The following is a 16,148-nucleotide window of genomic DNA, read 5'->3' as shown; positions in this document are numbered from 1 at the left end:
CACATGTATACATTAGCAAAGACATTGGGAGTAAGGTGCTGATCACTGTTTATGAATGAATAATCCACTGTTCTATTCTATAGCCTGGACACTTTAAGAAATATATAGATTAGCAGATTGAGGATATCTTACGTGCTAGAGCAGGCTTGACAGCTGAGACTTTATTTGCTGAATCTAAAAGGGAGAAGAGAAGATCACAAATCCTGTAGGTTGGACTCTCTCCCCTGACCTTCAGTGCTCTCTGTCTAATCCACTATTCTATTCTACATCACAGATGTCGTGAAAAACCCTCTGATAAGTGCTAATATTGGAATATTCCACATTTATTCTTTAGCACAGACACTGGGAGTAAGGTTCTGATCACTGTTTATGAATGAATAATCCACTGTTCTATTCTACATCACAGATGTCGTGAGAAACACTCTGATAAGTGCTAATATTGGAATATTCCACATTTATACTTTAGCACAGACACTGGGAGTAAGGTGCTGATCACTGTTTATGAATGAATAATCCACTGTTCTATTCTATAGCCTGGACACTTTAAGAAATGTATAGATTAGCAGAATGTGGATATCTTACGTGCTAGAGCAGCGTTGGCAGCTGAAACTTTATTTGCTGAATCTAAAAAGGAGAAGAGAAGATCAGAAATCCTGCAGGTTGGACTCTCTCCCCTGATCTTCAGTGCTCTCTGTCTAATCCACTATTCTATTCTACATCACAGATGTCATGGGAAACACTCTGATAAGTGCTAATATTGGAATGTTCCACATTTATACTTTAGCAAAGACACTGGGAGTAAGGTGCTGATCACTGTTTATGAATGAATAATCCACTGTTCTATTCTATAGCCTGGACACTTTAAAAAATGTATAGATTAGCAGATTGAGGATATCTTACGTGCTAGAACAGCGTTGGCAGCTGAAACTTTATTTGCTGAATCTAAAAAGGAGAAGAGAAGATCAAAAATCCTGCAGGTTGGACTCTCTCCCCTGATCTTCAGTGCTCTCTGTCTAATCCACTATTCTATTCTACATCACAGATGTCGTGAGAAACACTCTGATACGTGCTAATATTGGAATATTCCACATGTATACATTAGCAAAGACATTGGGAGTAAGGTGCTGATCACTGTTTATGAATGAATAATCCACTGTTCTATTCTATAGCCTGGACACTTTAAGAAATATATAGATTAGCAGATTGAGGATATCTTACGTGCTAGAGCAGCGTTGGCAGCTGAAACTTTATTTGCTGAATCTAAAAAGGAGAAGAGAAGATCAGAAATCCTTTAGGTTGGACTCTCTCCCCTGATCCTCAATGCTCTCTGACTTATCCTTACCTCCTCTATGACTTCTCATCTTTCTCTATGGCAGAAGAGCTCTTACCCTCTGTTTCCAGCCTTTTAACCAGTTATCAGTTCACAAAAGATCACTGTCTCTTATCTCATGACATTTATTTTCCTCTCATGCAGGATTTTCTCCAGTGGTCTTTGAAAATCCAAACATTGTGTACCAACAGCCTACTTTTATCTACCTCTTTATTTGTACCTTGAAAAAGGTTATATGTTTGCTAAAACCAGAGATCCCCCTGCTAATGCTATGTTTGTTCTTGCCTTTTAGGCTATGTCAATCTATACGGCCACTGAGGTTGTTTTTAAGAATGGCTTCTTATATTTTGCATGGTACTGCCTTCAGGGTCACCTCTATATAATTTCTCAGATTACCCCTGCAGCCCTTTTTACAAATCGGCATCACTTCTGAAAGTTTCCTGTCTTCAGTAATCACAACTGTTTTAAATGGTAGTTTAAATATTACGAGTAATAAATTAGCAATTTATTTTATTAGTTTTGTTAGAACTCTAGGGTGGATGCCTTCTGGTCCTGGTGATTTTTAGTTGATCAATCTGATCTACTATACCCTCATTTGTCACAGGTAATTGTTTTAGTTGTTCAGAATCTCCACCATTAGAGAAGGTTCCAGATGTGAGTTATGTTTCCAGCATCCTCCTTTGTAAGGTCTCATGCAAATTATTTATTTGTTTTTTGTTATTTACCTGTCTTCCTTGAACTCTCCTTTCCCCACGGTCATCTTGCAGCTTAACTGATTCTCTCGTTGGCTTTTTACTTTGAAAGTATATTAATGTTTTATTATTGGTTTTTGCCTCACTGGTAACGTTTTACTCAAAGGCCCTCTTGGACTAACTTCTCTTAAATCTAACTTACCAGTGCTTCTGCTCGTGCCTCTTTTTATCATTTCTTTCTGTTCTCTATATTTGGAAGGTTGCCTCAGCTTTATATGACACATTTTCCTCACTATTAAAGCACGATGTTAGATGTTTGGGCTTGCTTTGATCTTTTAACGCAGGCAGTATATATTATCTGAACTACCTTAAACAATGTCCATACCTCATGGAAACTTTTAATCATTGCAATCGCTCCATTTAGTTTTTTTTAATAACTAATTATTTCATTCTCCCATAGTTTCCCTTTTTAAAGTTCTATGCTGCTGCAGTAGATTTACCTTGTGTCCTCATTCCTGTGATTGTGTCCAATTTTACAGCATTTTCATCACTATTGCTTAGCTGCCTCATTTTAGCACAAAGAAATGCCTGCATTACAACTGCCTGATCATTACTATTAATGATATAAAATATGTTAATATCAAAGTAAACCCTGAAACACATAAATGATAGAATAATACCCCATTTTATTCTGCAGCACAGGCACTCGGAGCTACGTACTCCTCACTGTTTATAAATGAATAATCTAATATTCTATTCCACAGCAGAGATGCCTTAAGAAAGAGAGATTAGCAGATTGTGGACATCTTACCTGCGAGACTTGGTCTGGCAGCTGAAACTCTGCCTAATGGGGAGAAGAGTAGATGAGAAAACTGTTAGGCTGTGGTCCAAGGATCTTTCCCCTACCATCACCCTGTCCCCCCTCTCCTGATCCTCACTGCTCTCTGGCTTGTTTTTACCTCCCCTATGACTTCTCTCCCACTTTGCACCACTCTTTATGTCAATACAGCTCCCATCTTCTTTTCCATCCTTTGTGCCAGTTACCCATCCATGATAGGATACTGCCTCTTATCCCATGATCTTTTAGTTTCCTCAGCACTCTCTCATGGAGTCTCACATGGAATCTCTCATCCCTTTGAAAATCCAAATACACCGTATCTAGCAAATCTCTTTTATCCTGATCCTCACTACTCTCCAGCTTATTTCTACCTCCATCTTAGACTTCCCCCCTGCTACAGCCATGCTGATTTTTCCCGAATAATCTATGTCTATTTGTATTGCCAATGAGTTTGGTTTTTAGGAAAGGCTTCTAACATTTTGCCTAGCACAGATTTCAGGCTCGTCGATCTCTGGTTTCCTGAATCGCCCCGGAGCCCTTTTAAATATCGGTGTCACATTGGAAGCTTTTCTGTCTTCAATAATCATGGCAGTTTGAAATGATAGATTACAGATTCCTAGTAACAGATTAGCAATTTCATGTGCTTGTTTCTTTTCAAATCAGGTGGATGCCATCTGGTCCTGGTGAGTTTTAGTTTATGAATCTGATCTATATCTTCAATTGTCACAGACAATTGTTTTAGTTGTTCAGAATCTCCACCATTAAAGCAGCTTTCATGGTATTCATTTAAATTTTCTGTTTACTTTTCTATTCTTCACCTCAGACATTGGGAGCAAAGCACTGATCATTGTTTATAAATGAATAATCTACTATTCTGTACAGCACAGACGCCTTAAGAAAGAGAGAGATTAGCAGATTGTGGACATCTTACCTGCAAGACTTGGTCTGGCGGCCGAAACTCTGCCTAATGGGGAGAACAGTAGATGAGAAAACTGTTAGGCTGTGGCCCAAGGATCTTTCCCCTACCATCACCCTGTCCCCCCTCTCCTGATCCTCACTACTCTCTGGCTTGCTTTTACCTCCATCTTAGACTTCTCTCCCGCTTTCAAACTCTCTTTATATCAACACAGCTCCCATCTCCTTTTTCCATCCTTTGAGCCAGTTACCCATTCAGAATAGAAAACTGCCTCTTATCCCAGGAGTTTTTAGTTTCCTGAAGAGTTTCTCATGGAGTCTTGCATGGAGTCTCAAATCCCTTTGAAAATCCAAGTTCCCTGTATCAAGGAGATCTCTTTTATCTACATTCATTTACACTTTCAGAAAAAATTGAATGTTTGGTAAAACGAGACTTCCCCTGCTGCAACCTCCCTGTCTTCAATAATCATGGTTCTTTTAAATGATAGACTACAGATTGCTAGTAACAGCTTAGCAATTTCATGTTCTAGTTCCTTTTCAATTCAGGTGGATGCCATCCGGTCCTGGTGATTTCTACTTTATCAACCTGATTACTTACATCCCCAGTTGTGAGAGATAATTGGTTTAGTTGTTCAGAATCTCCCCCATTTAAGAATGTTTCGGGTGTGAATAAGGTTTGAACACCCTGCTCTGCAAAGTCTGATTGAAAGTATTCATTAAATCGTTCTGTTATTTACCTGTCTTCCTTGAACTCTCCTTTCCCCACGGTCATCTTGCAGCCTAACTGATTCTCTCGTTGGCTTTTTACTTTGAAAGTATATTAATGTTTTATTATTGGTTTTTGCCTCACTGGTAACGTTTTACTCAAAGGCCCTCTTGGACTAACGTCTCTTAAATCTAACTTACCAGTGCTTCTGCTCGTACCTCTTTTTATCATTTGTTTCTGTTTTCTATATTTGGAAGGATATCTCTTAGCTTCATATGACACATTTTCCTCACTATTAAACCACGATGTTAGATGTTTGGGCTTGCTTTCATCTTTTAACGCAGGCAGTATATATTATCTGAACTACCTTAAACAATGTCCATACCTCATGGAAACTTTTAATCATTGCAATCGCTCCATTTAGTTTTCTTTTATAACAAATTTTATCATTCTATCATAGTTTTCCTTTTTAAAGTGCTATGCTGCTGCAGTAGATTTACCTTGTGTCCTCATTCCTGTGATTGTGTCCAATTTTACTGCATTTTCATCACTATTGCTTAGCTGCCTCATTTTAGCACAAAGAAATGCCTGCATTACAACTGCCTGATCATTACTATTAATGATATAAAATATGTTAATATCAAAGTAAACCCTGAAACACATAAATGATAGAATAATACCCCATTTTATTCTGCAGCACAGGCACTGGGAGCTACGTACTCCTCACTGTTTATAAATGAATAATCTAATATTCTATTCCACAGCAGAGACGCCTTAAGAAAGAGAGATTAGCAGATTGTGGACATCTTACCTGCGAGACTTGGTCTGGCAGCCGAAACTCTGCCTAATGGGGAGAAAAGTAGATGAGAAAACTGTTAGGCTGTGGTCCAAGGATCTTTCCCCTACCATCACCCTGTCCCCCCTCTCCTGATCCTCACTGCTCTCTGGCTTGTTTTTACCTCCCCTATGACTTCTCTCCCACTTTGCACCACTCTTTATGTCAATACAGCTCCCATCTTCTTTTCCATCCTTTGTGCCAGTTACCCATCCATGATAGGATACTGCCTCTTATCCCATGATCTTTTAGTTTCCTCAGCACTCTCTCATAGAGTCTCACATGGAATCTCTCATCCCTTTGAAAATCCAAATACACCTTATCTAGCAAATCTCTTTTATCCTAATCCTCACTACTCTCCAGCTTATTTCTACCTCCATCCTAGACTTCCCCCCTGCTACAGCCATGCTGATTTTTCCCGAATAATCTATGTCTATTTATATTGCCAATGAGTTTGGTTTTTAGGAAAGGCTTCTAACATTTTGCCTAGCACAGATTTCAGGCTCGTCGATCTCTGGTTTCCTGAATCGCCCCGGAGCCCTTTTAAATATCGGTGTCACATTGGAAGCTTTTCTGTCTTCAATAATCATGGAAGTTTGAAATGATAGATTACAGATTCCTAGTAACAGATTAGCAATTTCATGTACTAGTTTCTTTTCAAATCAGGTGGATGCCATCTGGTCCTGGTGAGTTTTAGTTTATGAATCTGATCTATATCCTCAATTGTCACAGACAATTGTTTTAGTTGTTCAGAATCTCCACCATTAAAGCAGCTTTCATGGTATTCATTTAAATTTTCTGTTTACTTTTCTATTCTTCACCTCAGACATTGGGAGCAAAGCACTGATTATTGTTTATAAATGAATAATCTACTATTCTGTACAGCACAGACGCCTTAAGAAAGAGAGTGATTAGCAGATTGTGGACATCTTACCTGCAAGACTTGGTCTGGCGGCCGAAACTCTGCCTAATGGGGAGAACAGTAGATGAGAAAACTGTTAGGCTGTGGCCCAAGGATCTTTCCCCTACCATCACCCTGTCCCCCCTCTCCTGATCCTCACTACTCTCTAGCTTGCTTTTACCTCCATCTTAGACTTCTCTCCTGCTTTCAAACTCTCTTTATATCAAAACAGCTCCCATCTCCTTTTTCCATCCTTTGAGCCAGTTACCCATTCAGAATAGAAAACTGCCTCTTATCCCAGGAGTTTTTAGTGTCCTGTAGAGTTTCTCATGGAGTCTTGCATGGAGTCTCAAATCCCTTTGAAAATCCAAGTTCCCTGTATCAAGCAGATCTCTTTTATCTACATTTATTTACACATTCAGAAAAAGTTGAATGATTGGTAAAACGAGACTTCCCCCTGCTGTAACCATGCTGATTTTTCCCAAATAATCTATGTCTATCTATATTGCCAGTGAGGCTTCTAACATTTTGCCTAGCACCGATTTCAGACTCACTGATCGATGGTTTCCCAGATCATCCAGGAGTCCTTATCAATATCAGTATCACATTGGAAACCTCCCTGTCTTCAATAATCTTGGTTCTATTAAATGATAGACTACAGATTCCTAGTAACAGGTTAGCAATTTTATGTTCTAGATCCTTTTCAACTCAGGTGGATGCCATCCGGTCCTGGCGATTTTTACTTTATCAATTTGATCTATTACATCCCTAGTTGTCAAAGATAATTGGTTTAGTTGTTCAGAATCTCCACCATTTAAGAAGATTTCAGGTGTGAATAAGTTTCGAACTTCCTGTTTTGCAAACTCTGAGGTAAAGTATTCATTTAATTTTTCTGTTATTTCCTTGTCCTCTTTGAACTCTCCTTTCCCCACGGTCATCGAGCGGCCTAACTGATTCTCTCATAGGCTTTTTATTTTGAAAGTATATTAATGTTTTAATATTGGTTTTTGCCTCACTGGTAACGTTTTACTCAAAGGCCCTCTTGGACTAACTTCACTTAAATCTAACTTACCAGTGCTTCTGCTCGTGCCTCTTTTTATCATTTCTTTCTGTTTTCTATATTTGGAAGGTTGCCTCAGCTTTATATGACACATTTTCCTCACTATTAAAGCACGATGGTAGATGTTTGGGCTTGCTTTGATCTTTTAACGCAGGCAGTATATATTATCTGAACTACCTTAAACAATGTCCATACCTCATGGAAACTTTTAATCATTGCAAACGCTTCATTTAGTTTTCTTTTATAACAAATTTTATCATTCTACCATAGTTTCCCTTTTTAAAGTTCTATGCTGCTGCAGTAGATTTACCTTGTGTCCTCATTCCTGTGATTGTGTCCAATTTTACTGCATTTTCATCACTATTGCTTAGCTGCCTCATTTTAGCACAAAGAAATGCCTGCATTACAACTGCCTGATCATTACTATTAATGATATAAAACATGTTAATATCAAAGTAAACCCTGAAACACATAAATGATAGAATAATACCCCATTTTATTGTGCAGCACAGGCACTGGGAGCTACGTACTCCTCACTGTTTATAAATGAATAATCTAATATTCTATTCCACAGCAGAGACGCCTTAAGAAAGAGAGATTAGCAGATTGTGGCCATCTTACCTGCGAGACTTGGTCTGGCAGCTGAAACTCTGCCTAATGGGGAGAACAGTAGATGAGAAAACTGTTAGGCTGTGGCCCAAGGATCTTTCCCCTACCATCACCCTGTCCCCCCTTTCCTGATCCTCACTGCTCTCTATCTTTTTTTACCTCCCCTATGACTTCCCTCCCTCATTGCACCGCTCTTTATGTCAATACAGCTCCCATCTTCGTTTTCCATCCTTTGTGCCAGTTACCCATCCATGATAGGATACTGCCTCTTATCCCATGATTTTTTAGTTTCCTGAGCACTCTCTCATGGAGTCTCACATGGAATCTCGCATCCCTTTGAAAATCCAAGTTCCCTGTATCTAGCAAATCTCTTTTATCTACATTTACTTACACTTTCAGAAAAAAGTTGAATAATTGGTAAAACGAGATTTCCCTCTACTAGAACCATGTTGATGATACCCAATAAGCTATGTCATCTATATCGCAGGTGAGTTTGGTTTTAAGAAAGGCTTCTGACATTTTGCCTAGCACAGATATCAGGCTCGCCAATCTCTGCTTTCCCAAATCGACCCAGAGCCCTTTCAAATATCAGTGTCACATTGGAAGGCTTTCTGTCTTCAATAATCATGGCAGTTTGAAATGATAGATTACAGATTCCTAGTAACAGATTAGCAATTTCATGTACTAGTTCCTTTTGGTGGATGCCATCCGGTCCTGGTGATTTTTACTTTATCAATCTGATATATTACATCCCTAGTTGTGAAAGATAATTGGTTTAGTTGTTCAGAATCTCCATTTAAGAACATTTCAGGTGTGAATAAGTTTCGAACTTCCTGTTTTGCAAACTCTGAGGCAAAGTATTGATTTAATCTTTCTGTTATTTCCTTGTCCTCTTTGAACTCTCCTTTCCCCATGGTCATTGAGCGGCGTAACTGATTCTCTGGTAGACTTTTTGCTTCGACAGTACACTAATGGTTTCTGATTAATTTTTGCATGACTGGTAAACTTTTACTCAAAGTCTCACCCGGTCTAACTACTCTTAAATCTAATTTACCACTGCTTCTGCTCTTGCCTCTTTTTATCTTTGCTTCTGTTTTCTATGTTTGGTAGGATGCCTCTTAGCTGTATTTGCCTCCATTTCCTCACTATTAAACCACGATGGATAATGCCTGCTCTTGCTTCGATCTTTTTAATGCAGGCAATTATTTTAGTTGTTCAGAATCTTGACCATAAAAGAAGCTTTCAGGTGTGAGTATGTTTTCAGCAATCTCTTTAGCAAAGTATGAGGCAACGTATTCATTTAATTCTTCTGTTCACTTTTCTATTCTTCACCATAGACACTGGGAGCAAAGCACTGATCATTGTTTATAAATGAATAATCTACTATTCTACTGTACAGCACAGATGCCTTAAGAAAGAGAGAGATTAGCAGATTGTGGCCATCTTACCTGCAAGACTTGGTCGGGCAGCCGAAACTATATCGAATGGGGAGAATAGTAGATCATAAACTGTTAGGCTGTGGCCCAAGGATCTTGCCCCCCAGTACCACCCTGTCCCCCCTCCCAGATCCTCACTGCTGTCTGGCTTTTCTTTACCTCCTCTGTGACCTCTTTCCTCATCTCCCTCCCTCCCTCTATTATTAGTTTTTTGCCTCACTGGTAACATTTTACTCTTGGACTAACTTCTCTTAAATCTAACTTACCAGTGCTTCTGCTCGTGCCTCTTTTTATCATTTCTTTCTGTTCTCTATATTTGGAAGGTTGCCTCAGCTTTATATGACACATTTTCCTCACTATTAAAGCACGATGTTAGATGTTTGGGCTTGCTTTGATCTTTTAACGCAGGCCGTATATATTATCTGAACTACCTTAAACAATGTCCATACCTCTTGGAAACTTTTAATCATTGCAATCGCTCCATTTAGTTTTCTTTTATAACAAATTTTATCATTCTACCATAGTTTCCCTTTTTAAAGTTTATGCTGCTGCAGTAGATTTACCTTGTGTCCTCATTCCTGTGATTGTGTCCAATTTTACTGCATTTTCATCACTATTGCTTAGCTGCCTCATTTTAGCACAAAGAAATGCCTGCATTACAACTGCCTGATCATTACTATTAATGATATAAAATATGTTAATATCAAAGTAAACCCTGAAACACATAAATGATAGAATAATACCCCATTTTATTCTGCAGCACAGGCACTGGGAGCAACGTACTCCTCACTGTTTATAAATGAATAATCTAATATTCTATTCCACAGCAGAGACGCCTTAAGAAAGAGAGAGATTAGCAGATTGTGGATATCTTACCTGCAAGGCTTGGTCTGGCAGCTGAAACTAATTCTAATGAGAGAGCAGTAGATCAGAAAACAGGATCTTGCCCCCCAGTACCATCCTGTCCTCTCTCCCCAATCCTCACTGCTCTCTGGCTTTTCTTTACCTCCTCTGTGACCTTTTCCTCATCTCCCTCTATGGCAGAACAGCTCCCATCTTCTCTTTCCAGCCTTAAAATGAACTTCCCGTCCGCTATAGAATATTGCCTGAGTAATCTCTCATGGAGGACTTTTTAAAATGCCCTCTGAAAATCCAAATACATTGATTCATCCAGCTCACTTTTATCTGCATATTTATTTATACCTTCAGAAAAAGCTGAGTGATTGATAAAATAAGAATCCCTCCCACTACAATGATACTAAGCTATGTTTATCTATAGGGTCAGTGCGTTTGTTTTTAAGAATGGATTCCAACATTTTGCCTGGTTAAGATTTCAGGCTCACCCGTCTATGGTTTCCAGGATCATGCTGGAACCAGTTCTAAAATTCAGCAGCACATTGTAACCTTTTTGTCCTCAAGAACCATGGCTGTTTCACATAATAGGTAACAGATTACTAGTAACAGGTTAGCAATTTTATGTATTACTTCTTTTAGAACTCGGAAGTGGATGCCATTTGGATCAGGTCGTGGAATAATCCTCTTTCTATATTTTGGCCCAGACACCTGGAGGGACTCACTAATCAGTGCCTGTGATAGAATGATCTGCTCTTCTATTCCACCTCAAGACGCACAGATGCCTTATGGAAGAGAGAGATTAGCAGATTGTGGAAATCTTACCTGCAAGACAGGGTTTGGCAGCCGAAACATCATCTAATGGGGAGAAGAGCATATGAGAATATTATTTGCCTATGGACCAAGTATCTTGCTGTCCCAGCTGTCTCCCGTCCCTGATCCGCAGTGCTCTCCAGCTTGTTTTTACCTCCCCTATGACTTCCCTCTTTGCCTCTTATCCCATGATCTTTTAGTTTCCTGAGCACTCTCTCATGGAGTCTCACATGGATTCTCTCATGCCATTGATAATCCAAATACACCGTATCAAGCAGATCTCTTTTATCTACATTTATTTACACTTTCAGAAAAAGTTGAATGATTTGTTAAACCAGTCTTCCCTCTGAGAGAGCCATGCTGATTTTTCCTCATGAGCTATGTCTAACTATATCACCAGTGAGCTTGTTTTCAGGAAACATTTCTCAGATTTTGGCTAGCACAGATTTCAGGCTCACCAATCCTTGGTTTTCAGGATCTCCCCAAAATCTTTTTAAATATGGGTGTTGCATTGGAAAGCTTCCTGTCTTCAAAAATCATGATTCTTTTAAATGACAGATTACAGATTGCTAGTAACAAATTATGAATTTCATGTACTAGTTCCTTTCAAACTCGGGTGGATGCCATCTGGTCCCGGTGATTTTTCGTTTATCAATCTAATCTATATCTTCAGTATTCACAGACAATTGTTTTGGTTGTTCAGAATCTCTACCATTAAAGAAGTTTTCAGGTGAATGTATGTTTCCAACACCCTCTTTTGTAACGTCTGAGGCAAAGCATTCATTTAATTCTTCTGTTCACTTTTCTATTCTTCAGTACAGACACTGGGAGCAACGCACTGATCACTGTTTATAAATGAATAATCTACTATTCTACTGTACAGCACAGATGCCTTAAGAAAGAGAGAGATTAGCAGATTGTGGATATCTTACCTGCAAGACTTGGTCGGGCAGCCGAAACTATATCGAATGGGGAGAACAGTAGATCATAAACTGTTAGGCTGTGGTCCAATGATCTTCCCCCCAGCAGCACCCTTACTACTCTCTAGCTTATTTTTACCTCCATCTTAGACTTCCCTCCCACTTTGCAACTCTCTTTATGTCAAAGCAGCTCCCATCTTCTTTTTCCATCCTTTGAGCCGGATACCTATTCACAATAGAATACTGCCTCTTATCCCAGGAGTTTTTAGTTTCCTGAGCACTCTCTCATGGAGTCTCACATGGAATCTCTCATCCCTTTGAAAATCTAAATACACCGTATCAAGGAGATCTCTTTTATCTACATTCATTTACACTTTCAGAAAAAATTGAATGTTTGGTAAAACGAGACTTCCCCTGCTGCAACCTCCCTGTCTTCAATAATCATGGTTCTTTTAAATGATAGACTACAGATTGCTAGTAACAGCTTAGCAATTTCATGTTCTAGTTCCTTTTCAATTCAGGTGGATGCCATCCGGTCCTGGTGATTTCTACTTTATCAACCTGATCACTTACATCCCCAGTTGTGAGAGATAATTGGTTTAGTTGTTCAGAATCTCCCCCATTTAAGAATGTTTCGGGTGTGAATAAGTTTTGAACACCCTGCTCTGCAAAGTCTGATTGAAAGTATTCATTAAATTGTTCTGTTATTTACCTGTCTTCCTTGAACTCTCCTTTCCCAACGGTCATCTTGCAGCCTAACTGATTCTCTCGTTGGCTTTTTACTTGGAAAGTATATTAATGTTTTATTATTGGTTTTTGCCTCACTGGTAACGTTTTACTCAAAGGCCCTCTTGGACTAAGGTCTCTTAAATCTAACTTACCAGTGCTTCTGCTCGTACCTCTTTTTATCATTTCTTTCTGTTTTCTATATTTGGAAGGATATCTCTTAGCTTCATATGACACATTTTCCTCACTAGTAAAGCACGATGTTAGATGTTTGGGCTTGCTTTGATCTTTTAACGCAGGCCGTATATATTATCTGAACTACCTTAAACAATGTCCATACCTCATGGAAACTTTTAATCATTGCAATCGCTCCATTTAGTTTTCTTTTATAACAAATTTTATCATTCTACCATAGTTTCCCTTTTTAAAGTTTATGCTGCTGCAGTAGATTTACCTTGTGTCCTCATTCCTGTGATTGTGTCCAATTTTACTGCATTTTCATCACTATTGCTTAGCTGCCTCATTTTAGCACAAAGAAATACCTGCATTACAACTGCCTAATCATTTCTATTAATAATATAAAATATGTTATTATCAAAATATGCCCTGAAACACATAAATGATAGAATAATACCCCATTTTATTCTGCAGCACAGGCACTGGGAGCTACGGACTCCTCACTGTTTATAAATGAATAATCTAATATTCTATTCCACAGCAGAGACGCCTTAAGAAAGAGAGAGATTAGCAGATTGTGGATATCTTAACTGCAAGGCTTGGTCTGGCAGCTGAAACTAATTCTAATGAGAGAGTAGTAGATCAGAAAACTGTTAGATTGTGGCCCAAGGATCTTGCCCCCCAGTACCACCCTGTCCCCCCTCTCCTGATCCTCACTGCTCTCTGGCTTTTCTTTACCTCCTCTGTGACCTCTTTCCTCATCTCCCTCTATGGCAGAACAGCTCCTATCTTCTCTCTCCAGCCTTAAAATGAACTTCCCGTCCGCTATAGAATATTGTGTGAGTAATCTCTCATGGAGGACTTTTTAAAATGCCCTCTGAAAATCCAAATACACTGATTCATCCAGCTCACTTTTATCTGCATATTTATTTATACCTTCAGAAAAAGCTTAGTGATTGACAAAATAAGACTCCCTCCCACTACAATGATACTAAGCTATGTTTATCTATAGGGCCAGTGCGTTTGTTTTTAAGAATGGATTCCAACATTTTGCCTGGTTAAGATTTCAGGCTCACCAGTCTATGGTTTCCAGGATCATGCTGGAACCATTTCTAAAACTCAGCAGCACATTGTAACCTTTCTGTTCTCAAGAACCATGGCTGTTTCACATAATAGGTTACAGATTACTACTAACAGGTTAGCAATTTCATGTATTAGTTCCTCTAGAACTCGGAAGTGGATGCCATTCGGTTCAGGTTGTGGAATAATCCACTTTCTATATTTCGGCCCAGACACCTGGAGAGACTCACTAATCAGTGCCTGTGATAGAATGATCTGCTCTTCTATTCCACCTCAAGACGCACAGATGCCTTACGGAAGAGAGAGATTAGCAGATTGTGGAAATCTTACCTGCAAGACAGGGTTTGGCAGCTGAAACATCATCTAATGGGGAGAAGAGTATATGAGAATATTCTTTGCCTATGGACCAAGTATCTTGCTGCCCCAGCTGTCTCCCGTCCCTGATCCGCAGTGCTCTCCAGCTTGTTTTTACCTCCCCTATGACTTCCCTCTTTGCCTCTTATCCCATGACCTTTTAGTTTCCTGAGCACTCTCTCATAGAGTCTCACATGGAATCTCTCATGCCTTTGATAATCCAAATACACCGTATCAAGCAGATCTCTTTTATCTACATTTATTTACACTTTCAGAAAAAGTTGAATGATTTGTTAAACCAGTCTTCCCTCTGAGAGAGCCATGCTGATTTTTCCTCATGAGCTATGTCTAACTATATCACCAGTGAGCTTGTTTTCAGGAAACATTTCTCAGATTTTGGCTAGCACAGATTTCAGGCTCACCAATCCTTGGTTTTCAGGATCTCCCCAAAAACTTTTTAAATATGGGTGTTGCATTGGAAAGCTTCCTGTCTTCAAAAATCATGATTCTTTTAAATGACAGATTAGAGATTGCTAGTAACAAATTATGAATTTCATGTACTAGTTCCTTTCAAACTCGGGTGGATGCCATCTGGTCCCGGTGATTTTTCGTTTATCGATCTAATCTATATCTTCAGTATTCACAGACAATTGTTTTGGTTGTTCAGAATCTCTACCATTAAAGAAGTTTTCAGGTGAATGTATGTTTCCAACACCCTCTTTTGTAACGTCTGAGGCAAAGCATTCATTTAATTCTTCTGTTCACTTTTCTATTCTTCACTACAGACACTGGGAGCAACGCACTGATCACTGTTTATAAATGAATAATCTACTATTCTACTGTACAGCACAGATGCCTTAAGAAAGAGAGATTAGCAGATTGTGGATATCTTACCTGCAAGACTTGGTCGAGCAGCCGAAACTATATCGAATGGGGAGAACAGTAGATCATAAACTGTTAGGCTGTGGTCCAATGATCTTGCCCCCCAGCAGCAGCCTTACTACTCTCTAGCTTATTTTTACCTCCATCTTAGACTTCCCTCCCACTTTGCAACTCTCTTTATGTCAAAGCAGCTCTCATCTTCTTTTTCCATCCTTTGAGCCGGATACCCATTCACAATAGAATACTGCCTCTTATCCCATGATTTTTTAGTTTCCTGAGCACTCTCTCGGGCATTTTTCATAGAGTGTCTCATCCCTTTGAAAATCCAAATACACCGTATCAAGGAGATCTCTTTTATCTACATTCATTTACACTTTCAGAAAAAATTGAATGTTTGGTAAAACGAGACTTCCCCTGCTGCAACCTCCCTGTCTTCAATAATCATGGTTCTTTTAAATGATAGACTACAGATTGCTAGTAACAGATTAGCAATTTCATGTTCTAGTTCCTTTTCAATTCAGGTGGATGCCATCCGGTCCTGGTGATTTCTACTTTATCAACCTGATCTCTTACATCCCCAGTTGTGAGAGATAATTGGTTTAGTTGTTTAGAATCTCCCCCATTTAAGAATGTTTCGGGTGTGAATATGTTTTGAACACCCTGCTTTCCAAAGTCTGATTGAAAGTATTCATTACATTTTTCTGTAGCAGTTTCATGTATTAGTTCTTTTGGAACTCGGGAGTGGATGCCATTCGGTTCAGGTGGTGGAATAATCCACTTTCTATATTTCAGCACAGACACCTGGAGGGACTCACTAATCAGTGCCTGTGATAGAATGATCTGCTCTTCTATTCCACCTCAAGAAGCACAGATGCCTTATGGAAGAGAGAGATTAGCAGATTGTGGAAGTCTTACCTGCAAGACAGGGTTTGGCAGCCGAAACATCATCTAATGGGGAGAAGAGCAAATGAGAATATTATTTGCCTATGGACCAAGGATCTTGCTGCCCCAGCTGTCTCCTG

The 16,148-nt window shown here is 39.2% G+C and overlaps 1 protein-coding gene across 1 annotated transcript in view; it reads right to left on the bottom strand.

The window, feature by feature from the left end:
• Positions 1 to 4,547, bottom strand: part of LOC115078390 — a 59,520-nt gene extending 54,973 nt beyond the window's left edge. The window contains exons 1-8 of the mRNA XM_029581299.1: positions 4,513 to 4,547; positions 3,792 to 3,824; positions 2,834 to 2,866; positions 2,523 to 2,674; positions 1,219 to 1,260; positions 901 to 942; positions 583 to 624; positions 133 to 174 (exon numbers count right to left, since the gene is read on the bottom strand). Of these exons, the coding sequence (XP_029437159.1) occupies positions 133 to 174; positions 583 to 624; positions 901 to 942; positions 1,219 to 1,260; positions 2,523 to 2,674; positions 2,834 to 2,866; positions 3,792 to 3,824; positions 4,513 to 4,547 (421 nt within the window). The remainder of the gene's footprint in view (positions 1 to 132; positions 175 to 582; positions 625 to 900; positions 943 to 1,218; positions 1,261 to 2,522; positions 2,675 to 2,833; positions 2,867 to 3,791; positions 3,825 to 4,512) is intronic.
• Between the last annotated feature and the right edge of the window lie 11,601 nt (positions 4,548 to 16,148).

The sequence above is a fragment of the Rhinatrema bivittatum genome, chromosome 16, assembly GCF_901001135.1.
Source record: "Rhinatrema bivittatum chromosome 16, aRhiBiv1.1, whole genome shotgun sequence".
NCBI lineage: Eukaryota > Metazoa > Chordata > Amphibia > Gymnophiona > Rhinatrematidae > Rhinatrema > Rhinatrema bivittatum.
The sequence above is the reverse complement of the archived record's forward strand: the minus strand, read 5'-3'. Positions and strand labels throughout refer to the sequence as shown.